Source organism: Anabrus simplex, chromosome 1 (genome assembly GCF_040414725.1).
Source record: "Anabrus simplex isolate iqAnaSimp1 chromosome 1, ASM4041472v1, whole genome shotgun sequence".
NCBI classification, from domain to species: Eukaryota; Metazoa; Arthropoda; class Insecta; order Orthoptera; family Tettigoniidae; genus Anabrus; species Anabrus simplex.
The window spans coordinates 994,673,295-994,693,365 of NC_090265.1; the positions used below are offsets into that span (position 1 = coordinate 994,673,295).

The window sequence follows — 20,071 nt, forward strand, 5'->3', positions numbered from 1 at the left end:
CCGCCACTACGTGCTTAAGGTAGTAGCCGTAAAGATAGCAGCATGGTGCTCTGTTAATTAAAGATGGCTGCTGTCAAAAAGCACGTTGGTTTGTTTCCAAACAAGAGCACGTGAATTTTTTTCAAATTGCCCGCTCGTAAGGTTTAGTGCCGTAAAGAGGGCAGCACTAAAAGTTTGCGATGAAAGATGGCGGATGACAGCTGACAAAAAACGTAGAATTTCAAATTGCCCTCTACCACGATGAGGTTTAGTGTCGTAAAGATAGCAGCACTGAGGTAGGCGATGCATGATGTCGGATGACAGCTGTCAAAAGCACGTGGCTGTCAGAAAAAGCACTTGGCGTTTTTTACAAGCAAGAGCAGGTGGTGAGGTTAGCGGTGCATTGATTTTAAAGATGACGGATGACAGCTGTCAAAAAGTACGTGGCTATCAAAGAAGCACGTGGCTTTGTTTACAAACATGACCTTGCCAGTGGTCACTGCGGTGGAGGCTTGTGCGGAGTGACCTGCGGTGGCGGTGGAGGCCTCTCCCGAAAGCCGGATGTGGAGATGGCGCTCGAATCCCTGACTTATACTATTCTCAGGAAGAGTTCTTGAATAGAAAGCGAGGAAGTTGATGGTAGTGGCTGTGAATGGGTAGTTTGCAACTCAACAGCAGTTCGCATCTCGAACATACGGTCAGCCATCTGGCGGTAAACATCAGACTTCAACTCTCGTGGGCCAACTATGAATAGTGGATACAGGACTTATTTCACATAGGATGGTAAAATTATATTCTAGTGGGGGAGCTGGCCGTGCGGCTAGGGGCGTGCAGATGTTATCTTGCATCTGGGAGAAAGTGCTTTCAAACCCCACTCTCGGCAACCCTGAAGATGGTTTTCCGTGGTTTCCAAATCTAACACCAGGCAAATGGTGGGGCTGTACTTTAATTAGGGCCATGGCCGATTCCTTCCCACTCCTAGGACTTTCCTATCCCATCGTCGCCTATCTGTATCTTTGCGATGTAAAATAAATTGCAAAAGGACATATTTATATTCTGTGACGTTTGCAGCAAAGAGGTGAGTGAAACATGTTTTGTATTCCCCTAACGAGTTAAACATGGCACTTTAATTGGTAAAGTAAAGCAAAGTCACCTCCGTACAGGCCATGAAGGCCCTTGGAGGAGTGGAAGGTAAAGGCTTCCACCATTCTTAACCTCGGCACGTGATGGGGTAGAGTGGTTAGCTCAACGTCCGGCTGCCTTTGCCCCCAGGAATTAACCTGGTACTCATTTTTGGTGCAGGCTGAGTGAACCTCAGGGCCATATGCACCTCCGGAAGTGGAAATTTCGTTTCTTAAATTTTACGACTTCCTGACGGGGATTCGAACCCACGTCCTTCCAGGCGAACTGAGCACGTCTTTACCGCCTCGGCCAGGCGGCCCCTACTTTAATTGGTGCCTATTAAAATACCTAAAATAGAAGCTGCCTAAAATATTTTGTAACCTATTTCAGAGTCTAAAATAACATTTTAGCATCTAAATATCCGAGGTCTAGTAATCACTCTTGCATGCTTCTGTGCGTTGCGGACGAAACGATTTCATTTTGAGTTTCATTATTTCTATCAGTAGTAATATTCAACTTTCGGAGTAGAACAAAGCAAACATCATTATTTTCCTCACTTTTAACATGCATCTTTTGCAGTTTCAATCTTGCCACCTGATGTTTAAGGTCGGGCCGATAGGTGCGCCACTATCAACATGTCTCAGTTTAGTACGGGAGAATACTTAAGTGTTCAGTATTATCTATAGTGTATTTGGTGTGGTATATTTATATCAATGCGCATGCAGTACTGTTTACCTCCTCTCAGAGCGTTAATCAAGTTTCTATAGCTCAAGGTCCTTCTAGGAAGATTTGTTCACGTTACAACAATCCTTTCTGGTGGCGGCCATATTGAGTCTTATGCATTCTTATAATGTCGGCGAGCCCAATATGATAATGTGAAATATATTTGCATTTTTAAGGAAAATGGGGCACTGCGTTACACCGAATTGTCAGAATAAGTGAACTCGCGGAATGAGTGTGTTTCGCTTTCCAGTGATAAGCAATGGTGGCCTCAGTGGATACGGTACAAAATTACAGGCGTGATAAATGGCAACCCACATATAAGTCCGTCTTGTTCGAGGTTAGTATTTTATTACAAAGAAATTATTCTCAGAGAATCATATATTTTTTAAACAAAAAATGCTATTTTTTCGGGTGTCGGCCCATGTGGATATTTTGCTCCTATCATACATTTATATGAGCGATGTTTGTATTTGTAGGTTCCATATGTTTTTTTATTCTGATATCATTTTGATAAATTGCAGTTTGAACGGAAGAGGGTAGATGGACCGAAATACTCAAGTGGAATTCCATCCCAAAAATGTTTCTAACCCACCCAAGTCTTTAAACTGTTCTAGGAAAGCTTCCAAACTGAGATTTTTTAAGGAAGCAACTGTATAATATTATTATTCGTGTTTTTTTTAGTTAACTACGGAAGGGAGGTTGTTTAGGAAAAAATGCAGTAAGGAGTTTGGCACAAGCAGACTAAGTGAAAAAAGCCACGACTCAGATAAGGGCCCCGTTGTCGCCAACCCACACTTCCAAGTTAAGAGATTCTGGGCCCCTTGCAGTCGCCGCTTACGACATGCAGAGAATTGGCGTGTGTGTTTGTGTGTTAGCATACCACCCCACCCACAAGGGTAAATGTTATGAAAGCCTTTAGGCCCTACAAACAGGTTCGCACTTATCTGCCGCAAGTGTTATACCACTCCTATAAAAGTGAGACGTGTGATTCGAATGATAAGTGTAGCCCAATATTCACATAATGTCTAAGCATTCTTTTTCCTTACAATCCGCTTTACGCAGCACCGACACAGATAGGTTTTATGGCGACGATGGAAGAGGAAAGGGCTAGGAATGAGAAGGAAGCGACCGTGGCCTTATATTAAGGAACACCAACAGCATTTGCCTACTGTGGACAATGGGGAACCACAGAAAACCATCCTCAGGGCTGCCAATAGCTGGGTTCCAGTCACTATCTGGTGGTGGTAGTGGTGGTGATTACTGTTTTAAGAGGAAGTACAACTAGGCAATCATCGTCTATATAACAATTTTCATAGAGAAAAAGGGAAGGGATCTGACACTTCGAAAAATGAAGGTATCGCCCAAAGAAGGGCAAGGGCCACGAAGGGCGTGAAAATGAAAGACTCCCTAGCTCTCGCAAACCTAATAGCGTCGGGGTCGGAAAAGAACAAGAGTTAAACCAGGAAGGTCGGGTAGGATAGATGAAAGAGGAGCCTGGCACAAGTAAGTGGAAGCACTATCAGAACTCAGCTAAGAGACCCGTGGTCACCAATCCACTCTTCCAAGTTAACAGCCCCTTTGGCCCCTTTTAGTCGACTCTTACCACAGGCAGGGGATACCGTGGGTGTTATTCTATCGCCCTCATCCACAGGGGGGCCACCTGCTTGTTTTTCTTCTTCTTATCCTTTTTATAATAATAGTAATAATAATAATAATAATGATGATGATGAAAATATAATGCAGATATCGGCTTCGTACCATTTTGTGGAGGCGGTAGAATACATCCACGGTATCCCCTGCCTGTCGTAAGATTTGACTAAAGGAGGATCCAAGGACTCTTAACTTGGCAGCGTGGTTTGCGACCACGGTTCCCTTAGCTGAGTCCTGGCATTGCTTCCAATTACTTGCCTAGCTCCTCACTTTTCTATCCTATCCGACCTCCCTTTGTCAACTCTTGTTCTTTTCCGACCCCGACGGTATTAGAGCAGTCGAAGCCTGGGGAGTCTTTCAATTTCACGAACTTCGTGGCCTTTGTCTTTCTTTGGCCTATACCGTTACTTTTTGAAGTGTCGTATCCCTATACTTTTCCCTCTAGTATTATTAATAGTTGATGGTTGTCCAGTTGTACTTCCTCTTAAAGCAACCCACCACCAGCACTTCGTACTATTTACCTGCATGGGGTATCCAAAAACTACGTAGAGTAGCTAAGAACACCACTCTTGTTGTATATGTGACGAGTATTTTTGCCTCACAATCCGACGAATTCACTACATGAATGGATAACAATAGTTAGCAAACATAATTTAATGTACGGTACTCAATTAAAGAGGCATTCAATGTTTATCAACATGCTGAAGTAACCGTTTAGATCCGCAGTGCCGGTAATTGCTTTCTTAATAAAAGAAATGCAGAAGGTAATTTATTACAACAGTATTTAAGCATTTTTAGATCATTATTTCATGCTATAGCAGTGGTACCGTTCATATTTCTATGTTTCTTCCAATAAGGTTACTTATTCTGACAGATGATATTAATAAGAAACACAGTAAGACCAAGTTGTATAGAAGTAAAGAATATACATGAACACTTCTGCTGATTCTTGTTTCTCAAAAAATGAATTTAGTGTACTATGAATTGTATTCCTGTTCAAATAGCCGTGAATGTATTCATGCCATTTGCGAGTTATATATTTATATACGTTATACATGTACAATAGATGTCCAGTTAAATTCTACATGAAAAGTAGTTGTTCATTTGTTTTTATTTCAATGTTTGGTACCTAAATCCTCTAAATTCGAATACACTTGGCCTTCAGTTACACCAAATACAGTAGAGACAATACGCGACACTTACGGATTTATCCTTGTTAAAATGGGAGACAATTCGACGGTGGCACTCCTAGTGACTGGACCTGAAAAGTCGCGCTAAAATGAAATATCAATGGAAATGCATATACGAAAATGGATAAATAAATTACGTCTAGAAAGAATGTGTTATTGAGATATTAACTTCGAAGTTGCTAAAGCAATTCTGGATAGATGAATTAATTATTTAAAAGGTTATTATTTAAAGACTGAAATTCGACATATAAAGAAGATGTGAAATGGACTGCTGTGAAGAGGCTTGATCTTTCATTTATGCATTACTTTTTTTGCTTTAGCACTCCTGTCTGAACTTTTACGATTAGATTTGTATTTTTTCTCATTTAAGAAAACATTTTATCATCACATTAAGGCACTTGTCAATAAAAATATCGGCACATTCCTTTTCTTTTGCTACTGGCTTTACGTCGCACCGACACGGATAGGTTTTAGGGTGATGATGGGATAGGAAAGGCCTAGGAGTTGGAAGGAAGCGGCCATGGTCTTAATTAAGGTACAGCCCTAGCATTTGCCTGGTATGGAAGTGGGAAACCACGGTAAACCATCTTCAGGGCTGCCCACAGTGGCATATTCCTTACACACATGATGCAATGAATTAACACTTAAAAGCAGGACAAATTTCCTCGTATTTCTTATATAAGTGTAACGTCCCTTCTTTCTTATACACCTTATCCACACACTTCTGTGACATTTCAAAACCCACAGATCACACCTACAACAACACATCGGTATTGACGGTTAACTGCTGCACTATACAATAAAATATGCGTATTATATTTTAAGCCAGTTATAATATGGGTCGAGCAGGTCAGAAGATTATGAAGTACGGTACTATAAAAATCTCTTTGTCACTGGAAGAATATATGTGCAAACACAGTATTACTTACATTTTCTTGTCACGAGGTAAACGAAAGAAAGGCCGCGCGTTCTTCTCTACATAGTTACTGAAGCCAAATCCAGCACATACCTTTCCCCTCATGTTGAGAGGAGACATCAAGGAATGACACACGCTACTATTTTATTATGTCAACTTACTGAAAACGCATAAATAACACCAAAAACTTCACACACAAATACACGTGATCTTATGACAGAATCAGTAGTTCTCAGGTCCGTCTGCTAGAGAGAGCTCTAATAGCTGTACCTCGATATCTCGCTGAGTGTCGCGTATTGTCTCTACTGTATATGGTTGTACTCACTTAAAGACTTATTATGGCGGTTCGATAAGTAACAATCGTGTCTTGACCTCCCTAGACTCGCCATGCTTTTTCTGCAGTATGCATATTCTTTGCAGTAGGGAAAGGTTGTCTTCATGTATGGCAGCAATGAATATTTATAAATTTGACAGATTTCTTTGGCTAGGTGGAGTTGGTTGATAATTATTTGTTTATATTTCGCTTTTGCTTGTAATTAGGTGTTGTTATAGTGTGATATAGTCTAATTGAAATAATGGCTGCTGTGGGTGAACCACTCACATTAGCAAGAGGTAAAGTTTATTATTACTTTTTTTTTTGTGTGTAGTTCAGTGAGGCCTCGCATTATTATTTGGAAATTAATTCACTTAGGACGCTTTTATATTCTTATTTTTTTCCAAGTTTCTTTACGTCGCACCGACACAGATAGGTCTTACGGCGACGATGGGATAGGAAAGGGCTAGGGAGTGGGAAGGAAGCGTTCGTGGCCATAATTAAGGTACAGCCTCAACATTTTTCTGGTGTGAAAATGGGAAACCACCGAAAAGCACCTTTAAGGCTGTCGACAGTGGGGCTCGAACCCACTCTGTCCCAAATCCAAGCTCATAGCTGCGCGTCCCTAACCGCGCGGTCAACTCGCTCGTTACTTTTACATCTCGATCATCATGAAATGGTACATGGGGCTCACTCTGTTGAATCGGATTGGCATTTCGTTATCATGAACAGTACTAACAGACTTTATCTTCTCCCCTCGGACTATAACTTGTAGAGTGACAGTGGCGACTAAGGGACCACGGTTGCGCATGAAGGCCCTGTCACTTGTGCAAGGCATGATATTCTTTACAATTGCTGGTGTGCTTTAAACCACTTTTTGAGCTACTGTCGTCCATAACTCTCAAAAGCATGCTGCTTAAAGAACAACATTGATGTGCGGTTTATGAAAGACAGTGGGAGATATCAGAAACGTGGAAAAATTGCTTTTTACTCCCAATTCTGGAGAAATACATTTAGTAGATACGCGAACCTTTTCTTGTGCCATAGTTCCCATTCAGCACTATGGAGCTCAGGGCCCAACAAAAGGTTCGCGTACTGTACGTATCGATTAAGTAGACTAATTTCTCAAGCAAAATTTTTATATTACTCTGCTCCATTTTTGTACTCTTCCGTAGAAAAAAAAATTTCACTGATTTTTGAGTTACCTCAGTAGGTGGCTTCTATTTGATAGTGTAACAAGTATTAAGTGCGTGAAATTGTATAAACCTTGTAGAGACTCATCATTAGAACTGTCCGGTTCCATGGCTAAATGGTTAGCGTGCTGGCCTTTGGTCGGAGGGGTTCCGGGTTCGGGAATTTTAACCATCATTGGTTAATTTCGCTGGCACGGGGGCTGGTGGCCTACGGGCGAGCCAAACATGTCCTCAGACACTCCTGGCACTAAAAGCCATATGCCGTTTCATTTCATTAGAAGTAGACATGGCAGTTAATGAAACGTTTCACATCATCACAAGCTAAGACCTAAATTTAAAAAAACAAAGTACTATTGCTGGCATCACACCTCCTGATACCCGACATGAAGTACTAGCAGCAGCACCGTTAAGTTCACGCAAAAGTTTCTTGAAGACCGCACAGAAACTTGAAAGAATCTAGCAGCAAGCAAAACTCACTTTGTGGCGAACTAGGGTTGAGCATCGTGGAGAATGGAAAACACCTCATGAAGAATTACCAGCTGGACATACGGAGTACTGGATGACTTGGAGATCTTTAAATAGGCTGCTCTCGGGTGTTACTAGGTGTAAGATTAATCTGTAGGAGTGGGGATATTTGGTGGATTCTATTTTTTGTGGCTATGGTGAGGTGCAAACTACAGCTCATCTGCTAGAATGTCGTCTCTGTCCTGCCGCATGTATGGAGAAAGAGCTGCTCGAGACAACAAGGAATGCACTCAATGTTGTTAATTTCTGGTTCACCACAATCTGAACCTTCGGTGACATTTTTGGTTCATCTTATGTAACTCTGCTTCTGACACAATATAAATAAATTAATTTACAATGTTAGTGGCTCCATGGCTAAATGGTTAGCATGTTGGCCTTTGGACCAGAGGGTCCCGGGTTTGATGTCAGGTCAGGTATTTTAACCTTCATTGGTTAATTCCAGTGGCTCGGAGCTGGGTTGTGTGCTGTCTTCAGCATTAGAATTCATCATCCTCACAGACATGCAGGTTGCCTATTCGGTGTCAGCTCGAAAGACCTGCACTAGGCCTCTTCGGAAAATGTTATGGATGCAATAGTAAGAAAAGCACATATTTGGGTCATATTCCCTAAAACTGCCCATGAACTTAAGACTGCAAAAACTGAATGGCAAGAACGATATTCTTTCCTCCAATAGGCACTGTTCTTTGTACACATGTTTCGATAAGGAAGCTTAGCATTCATCGAGATGACTATGCTAACAGGAAAGAGGATCCCTTTATTCAGAGGCAGATCCAGAGAGGGGCTATGAAGGGTTTTAGCTCCCTCCCATCCCTAGTTACAGTTTAAAAAATTACAAAGTTGATTTTGTTTAATGAAATTAAACCTAACAGTTTTATTTCTGTCTTAAATACATATGTCACCAAAGTTTGCTAGGGATGAGCGTACTCCTCTGGTAACAATAGGCTGCCTGTCGGTATGTGCCATTTACTTTCAGCGGCCATATGAGTTACAAGAAGTTACAGTGAGCTTGCGGATTGCGGTGCGTTAACGCTCGCTGTGAATGTGTTTCAGAAGTAGTTTTACTTCAGAAATAATATTTGAAATAGGTGAAAATTTATTTTCTATGGAAAGGGAAACAAGTGCAAATTTTCTTGTGTTGCAATTTTATCACTTTTAAAAAAGCCAAAGGATGAAGCAGAGGATGAAACATGGCAAAATTCTGCAGGTAAGGCTCCTTCTAGTGGCATAGACAAAATGATTACTGAAAAAGAAAAAGGGATCTGCAGATGGTGAAATACAGATATAAGTGCTCCTAGTACTTCAGTGGAAATAGCTAACATTTCCCTATCACAGATGATGTTTAGATTCATCATCATTTTCAGCTCCAGTTTCCCAGTTGTAGTATACAAGTGGTCGCCACTTCTTCTTTCTCAGAATATAGTTTCTGTTCCTGTATGTCCTCCCACTTGGCATTCTTCCCTGCTGACCTCCGATTTCACTATGTCTATACTCCCTGCCATGTAATCATATACTCTAAGAGTACAACCTTACTCTTTCTCCGCTGTTAATACTGAAGGTAGTGATTCATTTCGAACTGTTGGGTGCAATTCGGTATTGCTAACCATACAGTTTAGGGACCCTACTTGCCAATACGACATCTTACTAGCCTATATAGTCATGGTTTTTTCGTGACTTGAGAGATTTACATATTGCCACTGCCTTGTTGTGAAAATCACTAATCTTACATTTGCGGTTATAAGTAAAGCATATTTTCTTTTTCTGTAGTATTGTAAATCTGTTTGGGTAATACCAGGCAAGTAGAATTGTGGCATGGTTGAATAATGCTTTTAATCTCGTAGTTGGTGTTATATGAATAACGCAGCATTTTAATAATACGGTCTTATTTCGTCTAATTCGTATGTATAGAATGTAATTAGGATATATAAGAAGAAAGAAAAATTTGCAAGAACTCCTCCGAAAAGGAAAGCAATGTTACCTCCTCTGTAAATATCAGTGCAGTTGAAATGGAAGGAAACTTTATCAACCTAACCTAATGTAACCTAACCTAGTCTTGTCAAGACTTTGGTACAGTTTGCACACTTTGCCCTTGTGTATTCTTATTGACTTATGGTATACGTACAATTAATATATTTGCTTGTGTGTATTATTACAGTGTGGTTTCGTGTAAGTCCGACAAGTAATAGCAAATTTCAAGGAGGGAGCTGAATTATGTACACCAGGCAAACACTGAAGTATAGTATACGGTTATAGTAATGCATATATTAAAATAAAGGCAGAAATATGTAAAATTAAAGTAAGTGTAGGTGAGAGAGAGTGTGTATTTCCTTAATTCCTCATTGAGCTTGAAAACCAATTTAATTATGAATATCTTGACTGGTCATTTACTTGGGTAAGGGAACTTGCATTGAGGTTAGTTTGTTGGTGGTTATGTCTTGTGATCTCAATATGTAACTAGTCAAGTAGGCAGCAATGATAAACCATTAAAAATAGAATGGGGCAGCGATATTTGCTTTTAAGTGTATTGCCGAACATGATAAGTAATATATCCATCGATTCCTTGGCCTCCCTGTTGATCTCTTCCCTCTTGCTTCTCTGTCAAAGTAATTCCGTGCTCATTCCTCATTACATGTTGAAATCATCATAGCTTGAGTTTTCCTAAAAGTTCGATAATAGGTAATTTGATGCCAGCCTCTTTCCTGTTTCATTTCTGTTGACTGGATTTTACATTAGCCTTGTGTAGGGTACATATTTTGAATCCATTGGTGAGAATTGAAATGTAGTAGGAATGAAACATGATCAGTTTTTCTTTCTGGGGTATTTTATCTTCCCACAGTAGATTTCTCACAAAAAAAAAATTGAAAAACTTTTTTAGTCCTATTAAGTATTTCTTGTTATATTGTGTTTTCTTTTGAAATTATACTTCCAAGGTATTTGAAGTTAGAAGCAGATTATAACAGAGTTCCCTCCAAAAAGTTGTTTGAGTAACACTGTAGATTTTCTGTTGAGGCAATCTCCCTTAGCCTTTGGCCTTCCCCTGCCACACCAGCAAAGCAGCAGCGTTTCGGTGAATTTGTGTGTGATTTCCTACACAAAGGCTTGTCCAAGCCTCCTAAGAGAGAATCCACCCTTAGCCATTGGTTCTACCTTAGGTTGTTGGGTTTGGTGCTGGCCACCCAACCCTCGACCAGACAGTCAAAGTTGGGTTTTTCACAGGAAAACAGGTAATTGAGGCATAATCAATACTTACTAGTATTCTTCGTCTTCCTAGACGTTCATATGTAATATTAGCTAATGCAAATGAACCAGAAGAACATAATCCATGGGCAATCATAAGTGTGTAACTACCTCTAAAAACCCAAACACTCAATGTTATCAAGCTTCCTAGAACGATCCCTACATGAATTGGTGCTCGACCGGTAGTAGATCCTTATATTCTAACTGGTCAAATCCTCACTGTCCTATATTTCCTTTATTATATTTTAAATTGTCTAACCTTTTACATTTGAGATAATCTAGTAAATTAGTTATTAAGCTTATGAAAGCATATGTTTTGAAAACGTAAGACAGAAGTTCAATTCTTCTATTAACTTTACTAAATAGAATACATTAAATAAGTAAAGAAAGTATAAAAACCCTTAATCCTAAAAATAAAAACAATAAAAAATTGAGTGACAAAGGTAAGTAAGCTTTTCATGCCAAGTATATTAACTTATCATATCGAAATCGAGGAAGAGTTCCTCGAACCCAAATCCCTCTTCTTAATACCGCCATTCCCTTGCTTCAGGAGTAACCGTTACTTGAGCACATCATAGCCTAATAGAAAGAAATTATACTCAAGCTACCCAAAGATTACTTTTTACAATTCTATTAGGTATTTACTTTTATGGTACTAATCAATATTATAATTACGTATACTAGCACAGGGTCTATCAAAAGCTTGACACCCATTGAAAACCGAATGTTCTCTCCTGTCCTTAAAGTAATGCAGAATCCCATATTGTTCCTATATTGATCAAATGCTTACCACAAGTGAACATTTTTGCCAAGAATCCAAATCTCAATCTTTAAAATTCTGGGTGATACTACGATGCTGGTATTTCTTTTATGAAAACACCTTTAAAATTACTTTTGTTGGAAAAAATAAATTATTCTGGAATGTGTGCAGCTGTACCAATGCTTTTTGGAACGGCTGTAGACATAGGGCCTACCTATGAGGATTCCTGTGCTGTTATTACTTTTTGTTTTTAACAGATATGAAGGCCATTTCACACATTCTAATTCAATTTCTTTTCTTCATCCAGAGAGAAAAATTGCCCTTTTCAAAAATTCTCCTGCATTCAAAATTTGCGACAAATGAACCTGGAACTGTCATGGTCACTTAAATTGTAACCTCAGGAGTAGTTAAATCTGGCCAAATAGTGGATTGCCTGCTTTTCAAACAGTCAAGTTGGAAGAAAGTAAAGGTTAGATCGATTTTCCTGGGAAAGCTGAAAATGGGCCAAAAATCAGTGAGTACAGATGTGAAGTGACCGGGCGAGTTGGCTGTGCGGTTAGGGGCGCGCGGCTGTGAGCTTGCATCCGGTAGATAGTGAGTTCAAATCCCACTGTCGGCAGCCCTGAAGATGGTTTTCCATGGTTTCCCATTTTCACACCAGGGAAATGCTGGGGCTGTACCTTAATTAAGGCCATGGCTGCTTCCTTCCGACTCCCAGGCCTTTCCTATCCCATTGTCGTCATAAGACCTATTTGTGTCAGTGTGATGTAAAGCCACTAGCAAAAAAAAAAAAAATGTGAAGTGGCAGATTATTAGGATCTGGAGGAGTGGCTTGGGCTATAGGCAGATTGCAGAAAGGCTTGGAGTGTCAAAAACATGTGTTGAGGACAGACAGTCAACAAGTTTATAGGGACTGGTACCGTACTGGATTCTTCCAGGTTAGGTAGGCCTAAGTTAACCTCCAACAGAACTGAACGCAAAATACTTCTCTTAATACCATTATGGTTAAGATTATCAGTTATGTAAAGAAGGTCGCAGAGGTAGTTTACGTGATCTTTTGGTTAAAATGAAAGATTCTTTGTGTATTGAAATCAGTCCCGTAACTCTAGGACGCTGTCTGAGATGTGCTGGGTTGATGTTCTGTGTAGCCTTGTGCAAGTCTTTGTTAAATGACTTGGCTAAGAAGAGACAAAGGCTGTGGTGTTTCTAGGGGTGCAGTTGGATGAAAGAAGCATGGCAGAGATGTGTTTTCTCTGATGAAAGCTGATTCGAATTGTATTCTAGACGACAAGTGTGAGTAAGGTGCAATAGGACAGCCTGTCTTGCACCTGCTGTTCAGGGAGGAGGAGAGGCAGTGATGATTTGAGGGGTGCATAACATATGAAGGTCCTGGAAAACTCTACATGATTAATGGTACTGTTGATGGTCAGAGACACGTGCAAATCTGAGGGGAAGTCATGGTTCCATCTGTCACTAGGCTAATGGGAGAACGTATTCTTTTTCAACAAGACAGTGCTCCCTGGCACTGGAGTTGCTTCACAATGAACTGGTTGAAGGACCAGGATATCAAATTGCTACCTTCTCCTGACCTTAATCCCATAGAGAATCTATGGAATTTTATGGCACTGAAGTTGGCGAAGAGGAAACCCAAATCCAAGGAAGAGCTGAAGCTAAACCTAGTGGCCTTATGGTGAGGGATCACTGTCCAGGATTGTAGGAAGTTAATTGGCTCCATGCCAGACTGAGTGATAGCATCCCAAAAAACCAAAAGAGGTTATATTGAGTACTAACAAGGTTAGCATGTTTCAGGAATTTTTGTAGAATTTTTCATTAAATGTGTTGCTAGAAAATCTGAATTTTGTGCTTTTTTCATGGTGTCAAACTTTTGATGGACACTGTAAATATCTCTATTGTTGCTAAGCGGTTAGTCAGTAATGAACAAAAGCTTACTATAAAATCTATGTATATAAAATAAGAGTTTTTTTTGCAAGTTGTTTTACGTCGCACCGACACCGATAGGTCTTATGGCGACGATGGGGCGGGGAAGGGCTAGGAGTGGGAAGGAAGCGGCCGTGGCCTTAATTAAGGTACACACCGGGCGAGTTGGCCGTGCGCGTAGAGGCGCGCGGCTGTGAGCTTGCATCCGGGAGATAGTAGGTTCGAATCCCACTATCGGCAGCCCTGAAAATGGTTTTCCGTGGTTTCCCATTTTCACACCAGGCAAATGCCGGGGCTGTACCTTAATTAAGGCCACGGCCGCTTCCTTCCAACTCCTAAGCCTTTCCTATCCCATCGTCGTCATAAGACCTATCTGTGTCGGTGCGACGTAAAGCCCCTAGCAAAAAAAAAAAATTAAGGTACAGCCCCAGCATTTGCCTGATGTGAAAATGGGAAACCACAGAAAACCATCTTCAGGGCTGCCGACAGTGGGGTTCGAACCCACTATCTCCCGAATACTGGATACTGGCCGCACTTAAGCGACTGAAGCTATTGAGCTCGGTAATAAGAGTTTTGTCTGTACTTTGCTCAGAATTTATAAAGAATGGTCTTTCAGTATCGGTTGTGTCCACAGTAACAAGGAAATATACTTTTTACTTTTCCATAATTGCTGTCTGTCTGTCTGTATGTATGTACACGCATCACGAGAAAACGGCTGAGGAGAATTTAATGGAAATTGGTATGTAAAGTCGGGGAATGAACCACTACAATCTATGCTATAAATCATTTTTATTCATGCTGAGTGAAATGGTAGTTTAAGGGAAGGCCTAAAATTGAGTTAATAAGGCCACGAGCACTTCCTTCCAACTCCTAGGCTTTTCCTATCCCATCGTCGCCATAAGACGTATCTGTGTCGGTGCGACGTAAAGCCACTAGCAAAAATAAAAATGAAAATTGAGTTCTCAAATATTTATGTTATAAATGGTCCTGTCGATAAATGTCATACGTTTTACCATACCAGTTATAACAGAGATAATCATGGATTTGTATTTTGGTTGTTAAGTCCATATCAACTCCAAGCCACGAGAAAATGAGTAAACAGAATTTGATGAAGAAAGTACAGTCTGAGCTATAAACAATTTTATTCGCCCTGAATGAAATGGTAGTTTAGGGAAAGGCGCCTAAAATGTACTTTTTAAATTCCTATGTTATTGGTCCTACTGAAAAGTACTACATAACAAAAGTTATAGAGAATACAATTTCCGATCATTTATGTTTTATTCAGTTTTACCATACTGACTATGATACCAGTGGTATTTCAGAGTCGGAAGGAAACTAAATGTGAAGACCATCAAAAGCTCATAAAATTGATCAACAATAACATTACATTGACCATAATATTTTTTTTTCAATATTCTTTGGCTCTTATGTTGCCACTCATCTCCGATAGATGGGATTACTGCTGCGCACCTGCCTGAATATTGGTGGGAAATAGCTGGGGAGTTAGGTAAATTTCTTCTTTAGCATGCCATCCATTGCCATTAAGTGGAGATAAGCTTTGTCCATCATAATTAAAAGAGAAGGATCGCCTATACCATCATTGACAGATAGAGCATCTACCAAAAGAAATTTATGTGGGCAGCTGGATGCTGTGGTTTTAACTGATGAATTAGTGACACTTTGCAAAGAGAAAAACATAGCATTTTCAGTCACCGTAATGCTGATCTTTATGTAAATACCACACTCCTGCACCAAACAGCTTCAAGATTTTCTCAGGCTGATATCCATTGTTACTTGTGGCTCTCTCTTTTTGTCTCTTGAATAATTTGGTTAAATATTGTCTTGAAGGCATTGCAGCACCACGGAAACGATGTAGAAATTTCTGAACGGCTATGTGATACGATTCTTTCTTTAGGAGAATTGTTTTACAATCTGCTTTATGTCGTATCGACACAGGTAGGTCTTATGGTCGATGATGGGTTAGGAGTGGGAAGAAAGTGGCTGTGGCCTTAATTAAGGTACAGCCATTTGCCTGGTGTGAAAATGGGAAACGACAGAGAACCATTGTCAGGGCTGCCAGCAGTGGAATTTGAACCCACTATCTACTGAATGCAAGCTGATGGCTACATGACTCAAACTGTGCAGCTACTTGCTCGGTAGAAAAAATTGTTTCCATTGTCATATACTATATGTCACCATTACTGATAGCTAATACAAATAACGTTTAGCAACAAGTGTAGGAATACAACGTGAATAACACTTATAACTAGGGAGCGGATTTTTATGTGCTAAAAATGTGAAAAATATTTATTTTTTATGTGCTGAAAAACTTTAAAATATGTGATAAAAAATTGAAATTATTTTCCTTTAAATATCACATAACTACTCGTGCTCAAGAAGTAAATAAGTATAATATTTTGTATTAGAATATGGTGCTACCAAACGTGCTCCTTAAGGCAAAATGGTGTCTGTGAATGGAAACATGCTGTATGATATATTAATTTTTGATATGCCAGAGTAGATATTATGAATGGTTATTTTTTAAAGGTAATGTTTTGTTTAAATGTGGCAAAAGCAACTTATCATCTTTGAAAAAACAGTACCAGTTCGAACTCACCCATCACACGCTGGAATATTAATTGCTAGAAGTAGTCTCAGAATTGCAGTGAACAACAAAGGCCATCTCCAAATTGTCCATCACAAATGCGTGCCAAATGCGTCAGACGAGCATAGTTATAGAGAGGAATGTCACCAACAATAACGCCATCAATTTTGCCAACATGAGCACCCGCTAATACATTAGAAATTTGGCACATTGTTTGAAATCCTCTGTTTTTCCCGAACAAATTTTGATGAAATGAAATGCCGTATGGCTTTTAGTGCCGGGATATCCCAGGACGGGTTCGGCTTGCCAGGTGCAGGTCTTTCTATTTGACTCCCGTTGGCGACCTGCGCGTCTTGATGAGGATGAAATGATGATGAAGACAACACAAACACCCAGCCCCCGTGCCATTGGAATTAACCAATTAAGGTTAAAATCCTCGACCCGGCCGGGAATCGAACCCGGGACCCTCTGAACCGAAGGCCAGTACGCTGACCATTCAGCCAACGAGTCGGACAACAAATTTTTATATTTGACCTTTAACAGTCCCTGTACCTGCGAAGCCGGGAGTGAATCTAATTTATTTTCAACAGCGCGCACTTCCTTCACTGTTTCGGACAACAGGTTAGTGGATTTTTCAAGTATGTCTATAGTTTTACACAAGAAGCTTAGATTGGCAGATATAAACGCCAAATCACTTTTCAAAGAGCTGTCTTGTAGTATCTCTTGAAGAATCTCAATATCTAGCACGTTCACAACGGATGCAAAACTTTCGAAATTATCTGCGCTAAGCCAGGTACCCCACCGCGTAACAATAGGCAGAGGAGGAAGCGCAAGATCCGAGTTTTTCTCTTTAAAGAGATTGATTCTTGATTCTTGAGGGTGCTTTTACGAAGACTCTTTTGCCATTAGACACTAATTTATCCACTTGAGGGTACTGAGCCCGCACAGTTTCACATAACCTGTGTAGGGCATGAACAACGCAAGTTACGTGTATCATTTTCGGAAAGCTCACTGAAAGGCCTTCGGCTGCCTTTTTCATGTAAGCTGCACTTTCAGTAAAGAAAAGCAATACATGGTCGTATTTTATACCTTTTGGCCAAAGTAAGTGCATGGCTTCATTGAATAACCTAGCTACAGACATGGTTTGCAGCAAGCATTTCTTTACACGCTAGCAAATAAGAATATTCGCAAGCAGTTTTGTCATTCTTCAACACACCAACTACAACATTTCCTACTTTTCTGCCACTTGAATCAGTGGTTTCGTCAATGCTCACCCACAGTTTTTCGCTATCACATACTGCCCGAATTCTCTGTAAAGTTTCTTCGTAACATTTTGGTAGATAGTTTTTCCTTAATGTGGATTTGTCTGGAGGCTCAAAATTAATGTACCTTGTTAGGAAATTTCTCAGTCCCGGATTATTTATTTTACCAAGAGGAATGTCGGCGCAAACAAATGCTCTGCACACATGGGCGCCCGCAAGGGGGGGCAAGGGGGGGCACTCGCCCCCCCCTGGAATTCTAAATATGTTGATGTTCAGTTGTTTAATATCATACCAGATTATTTCATAAACTGAAATTACTGACAGTCATCTAGCATATGTTATAACTGGAAGTTTCTGTAAACAATTTAATGTTGCTGACGTTATATTGGTTTTTATATTCAAGAAAATTGTTAATGTGCCCCCCCCCTGGAAAAGATCCTGCGGGCGGCCATGTCTGCACACATCTAAATAATACTGGGAATATTTAGATGGGCCTGCATTTGAAGTAGCTGGTTCAGCTATGAGTAATTGTCGCGAACGCACACGCGAAGCAGCCGCAGTATGCTTATTTCCAGACAAATGCTGGATTACTTGAGAACGTTGATCTGCACGTACTGTTTTACCACACGGTTGCCAAAATAATACTTTTCCATCGGTAGTGAAAATGCTTTTAAATTCCACTACATATTGTTGAAGACGCAACCTTGTACTCGACTTCTCTTTTGGCATTATTTTGCAGGTTACGACACACGTATTTACGGTGAATCACTGTTTCAATAAAAAGAATAGCAGCGGACACTGAAGGAAATATTTCTTATAAATCCATACAAAATCACAGGACCACGGGAATGATATATGGACCCGAACAGCTAACCTTACTCTTAAGAGTGATGAAATTCCACTACCTAATGGTGGGGCAATATTCTTCCGAGTCTCCCATGTCGTAACGGAATTACGTCACCTTATCTCACCGCGATTGCCTTTCGCTGATATTCTATAAACAAAACCCGAGAGGGCTGACTCATAAAGAGTTGGAATGACATCTTGCAAGGAAACATCTTGTGCAGCAAATCAAATCGCTGTCTAAATGTAACGACGTAGCCAGTGACCAGCAAGTTTTAGAACTTATGGAGAGAAGTCCATAAATAGCCAAAACATTCAGATACATTATGTTAAATACACTGTTAAAAACAATACCGTAATCGTAAAATGAAAATATGAGCATTGTTTTATAACACAGAAGCATTTTAAATTTTATTGATCAACAAATATTGCCGATTTATGTGCTTATTATAGATTTTCTTAAAATATGTATTTACATTTAAAAAATGTGAAAATATGTGTTTTTATGTGAAATAAGATTCAGTTTTTACACTTGGGGATGCACAATAGGAATAATGAACTTCGTAACTTGCGTTAAAACTTACGCAAAAAAATATGTAATTACATAAAAATCCGCTCCCTACTTATAACTTTCGCTGAACAAGAACTCCATTCATAAACTGAATTAATTCCATATGCTTATCACTAACCGTGTTTGCTGATCTGCCTGACCACCCACTCTATTCCCGCCACTCTGGAAAATGGCAAGCACTTTCCCAGTCCACCTGTGTGACAGCACTGGCTAGAATGTCGGAAACTTTTCACAGAAAAATAGAATGGGCCTTTGAAAAGAAAGTTATTTGCAATTTCTTTAACTGAAAAATAACAATTCACAGGTTTTTGTAGGCTTTCCCAATTCAGAAAGAGAAGTGGATCCCCTGCTTTTTCCTATTCCATTTTTCCAATTTTAAAATAATATATGGTACATCACTTTTTACCTTTGGCCTTTTGTTGTTTCTTAGTTCTTTAAACTAAAATTCATACAAATTGCATTCTGTGGGCACAGCTCAAACCATATAGACTCAAGATAATGCTCCTAATATACCTACTGTTTTATCACAATCATGTGATGTTACATTACAAACATCTGCTGTTACATCACTTGGCCTTAGTGATTCTCAGTTCCACTGCCAATTGACATCAGCATTTGGTTCTAATCAGCCGTTATCAATTCAAGATGGTTTTTAGAAAAGTACCAAGCAAGTTAGCCATGCAGTTAGGGTCCTGTAGCTGTGAGCTTGCATTCAGGAGGTGATAGGTTCGAATCCCACTGTCGGCAGTCCTGAAGATGGTTTTTCGTGGTTTCCCATTTTCACACCAGGCAAATAATGGGGCTCTATCTTAATTAAGGCCACGGCAGCTACCTTTCCAATCTTAGCCCTTTCCCATCCTTGTGACACCAAAAACTTTTGTGATGTGTTAGTGCATTGTTAAACTACTAGCAAAAATTTTTAGAAAAGTCTGTGCTAAAGTTAATGTGATTTAAGTTTTGACACAAAACATCTCTAGTTTTCTGAGTCCAGGGATTAAATAAAAAAGGCCCCAAGTCAATATTTTTAACAGTTAAAGAGTTGAGTTTTCCCATTTTTCCAGTAAATATGACCAAGATATCTGCCGCTTCAAGAATTTTTTCTTTTGAATCGACTTGGCCAGAACATTGGAATGGCATAAAACTGTTAAAATTGGTCATCTAGAGCTCTTAGAAATATGTGTTAACATATGAAGCCTTAGCCTTTTATATATACGGTATATAATGATTTTAACTGGTGTGTCATTCTA

At 39.8% G+C, this 20,071-nt stretch overlaps 1 protein-coding gene across 1 annotated transcript in view; it reads left to right on the forward strand.

Annotated features, from left to right (window-relative positions):
* The first annotated feature begins 5,999 nt into the window (after positions 1 to 5,999).
* veli (L27 and PDZ_signaling domain-containing protein veli) overlaps positions 6,000 to 20,071 on the forward strand; it is a 78,292-nt gene continuing 64,220 nt past the window's right edge. Inside the window, exon 1 of the mRNA XM_067136901.2 lies at positions 6,000 to 6,192. Within this exon, the coding sequence (XP_066993002.1) occupies positions 6,156 to 6,192 (37 nt within the window). The 5' untranslated portion in view covers positions 6,000 to 6,155. The remainder of the gene's footprint in view (positions 6,193 to 20,071) is intronic.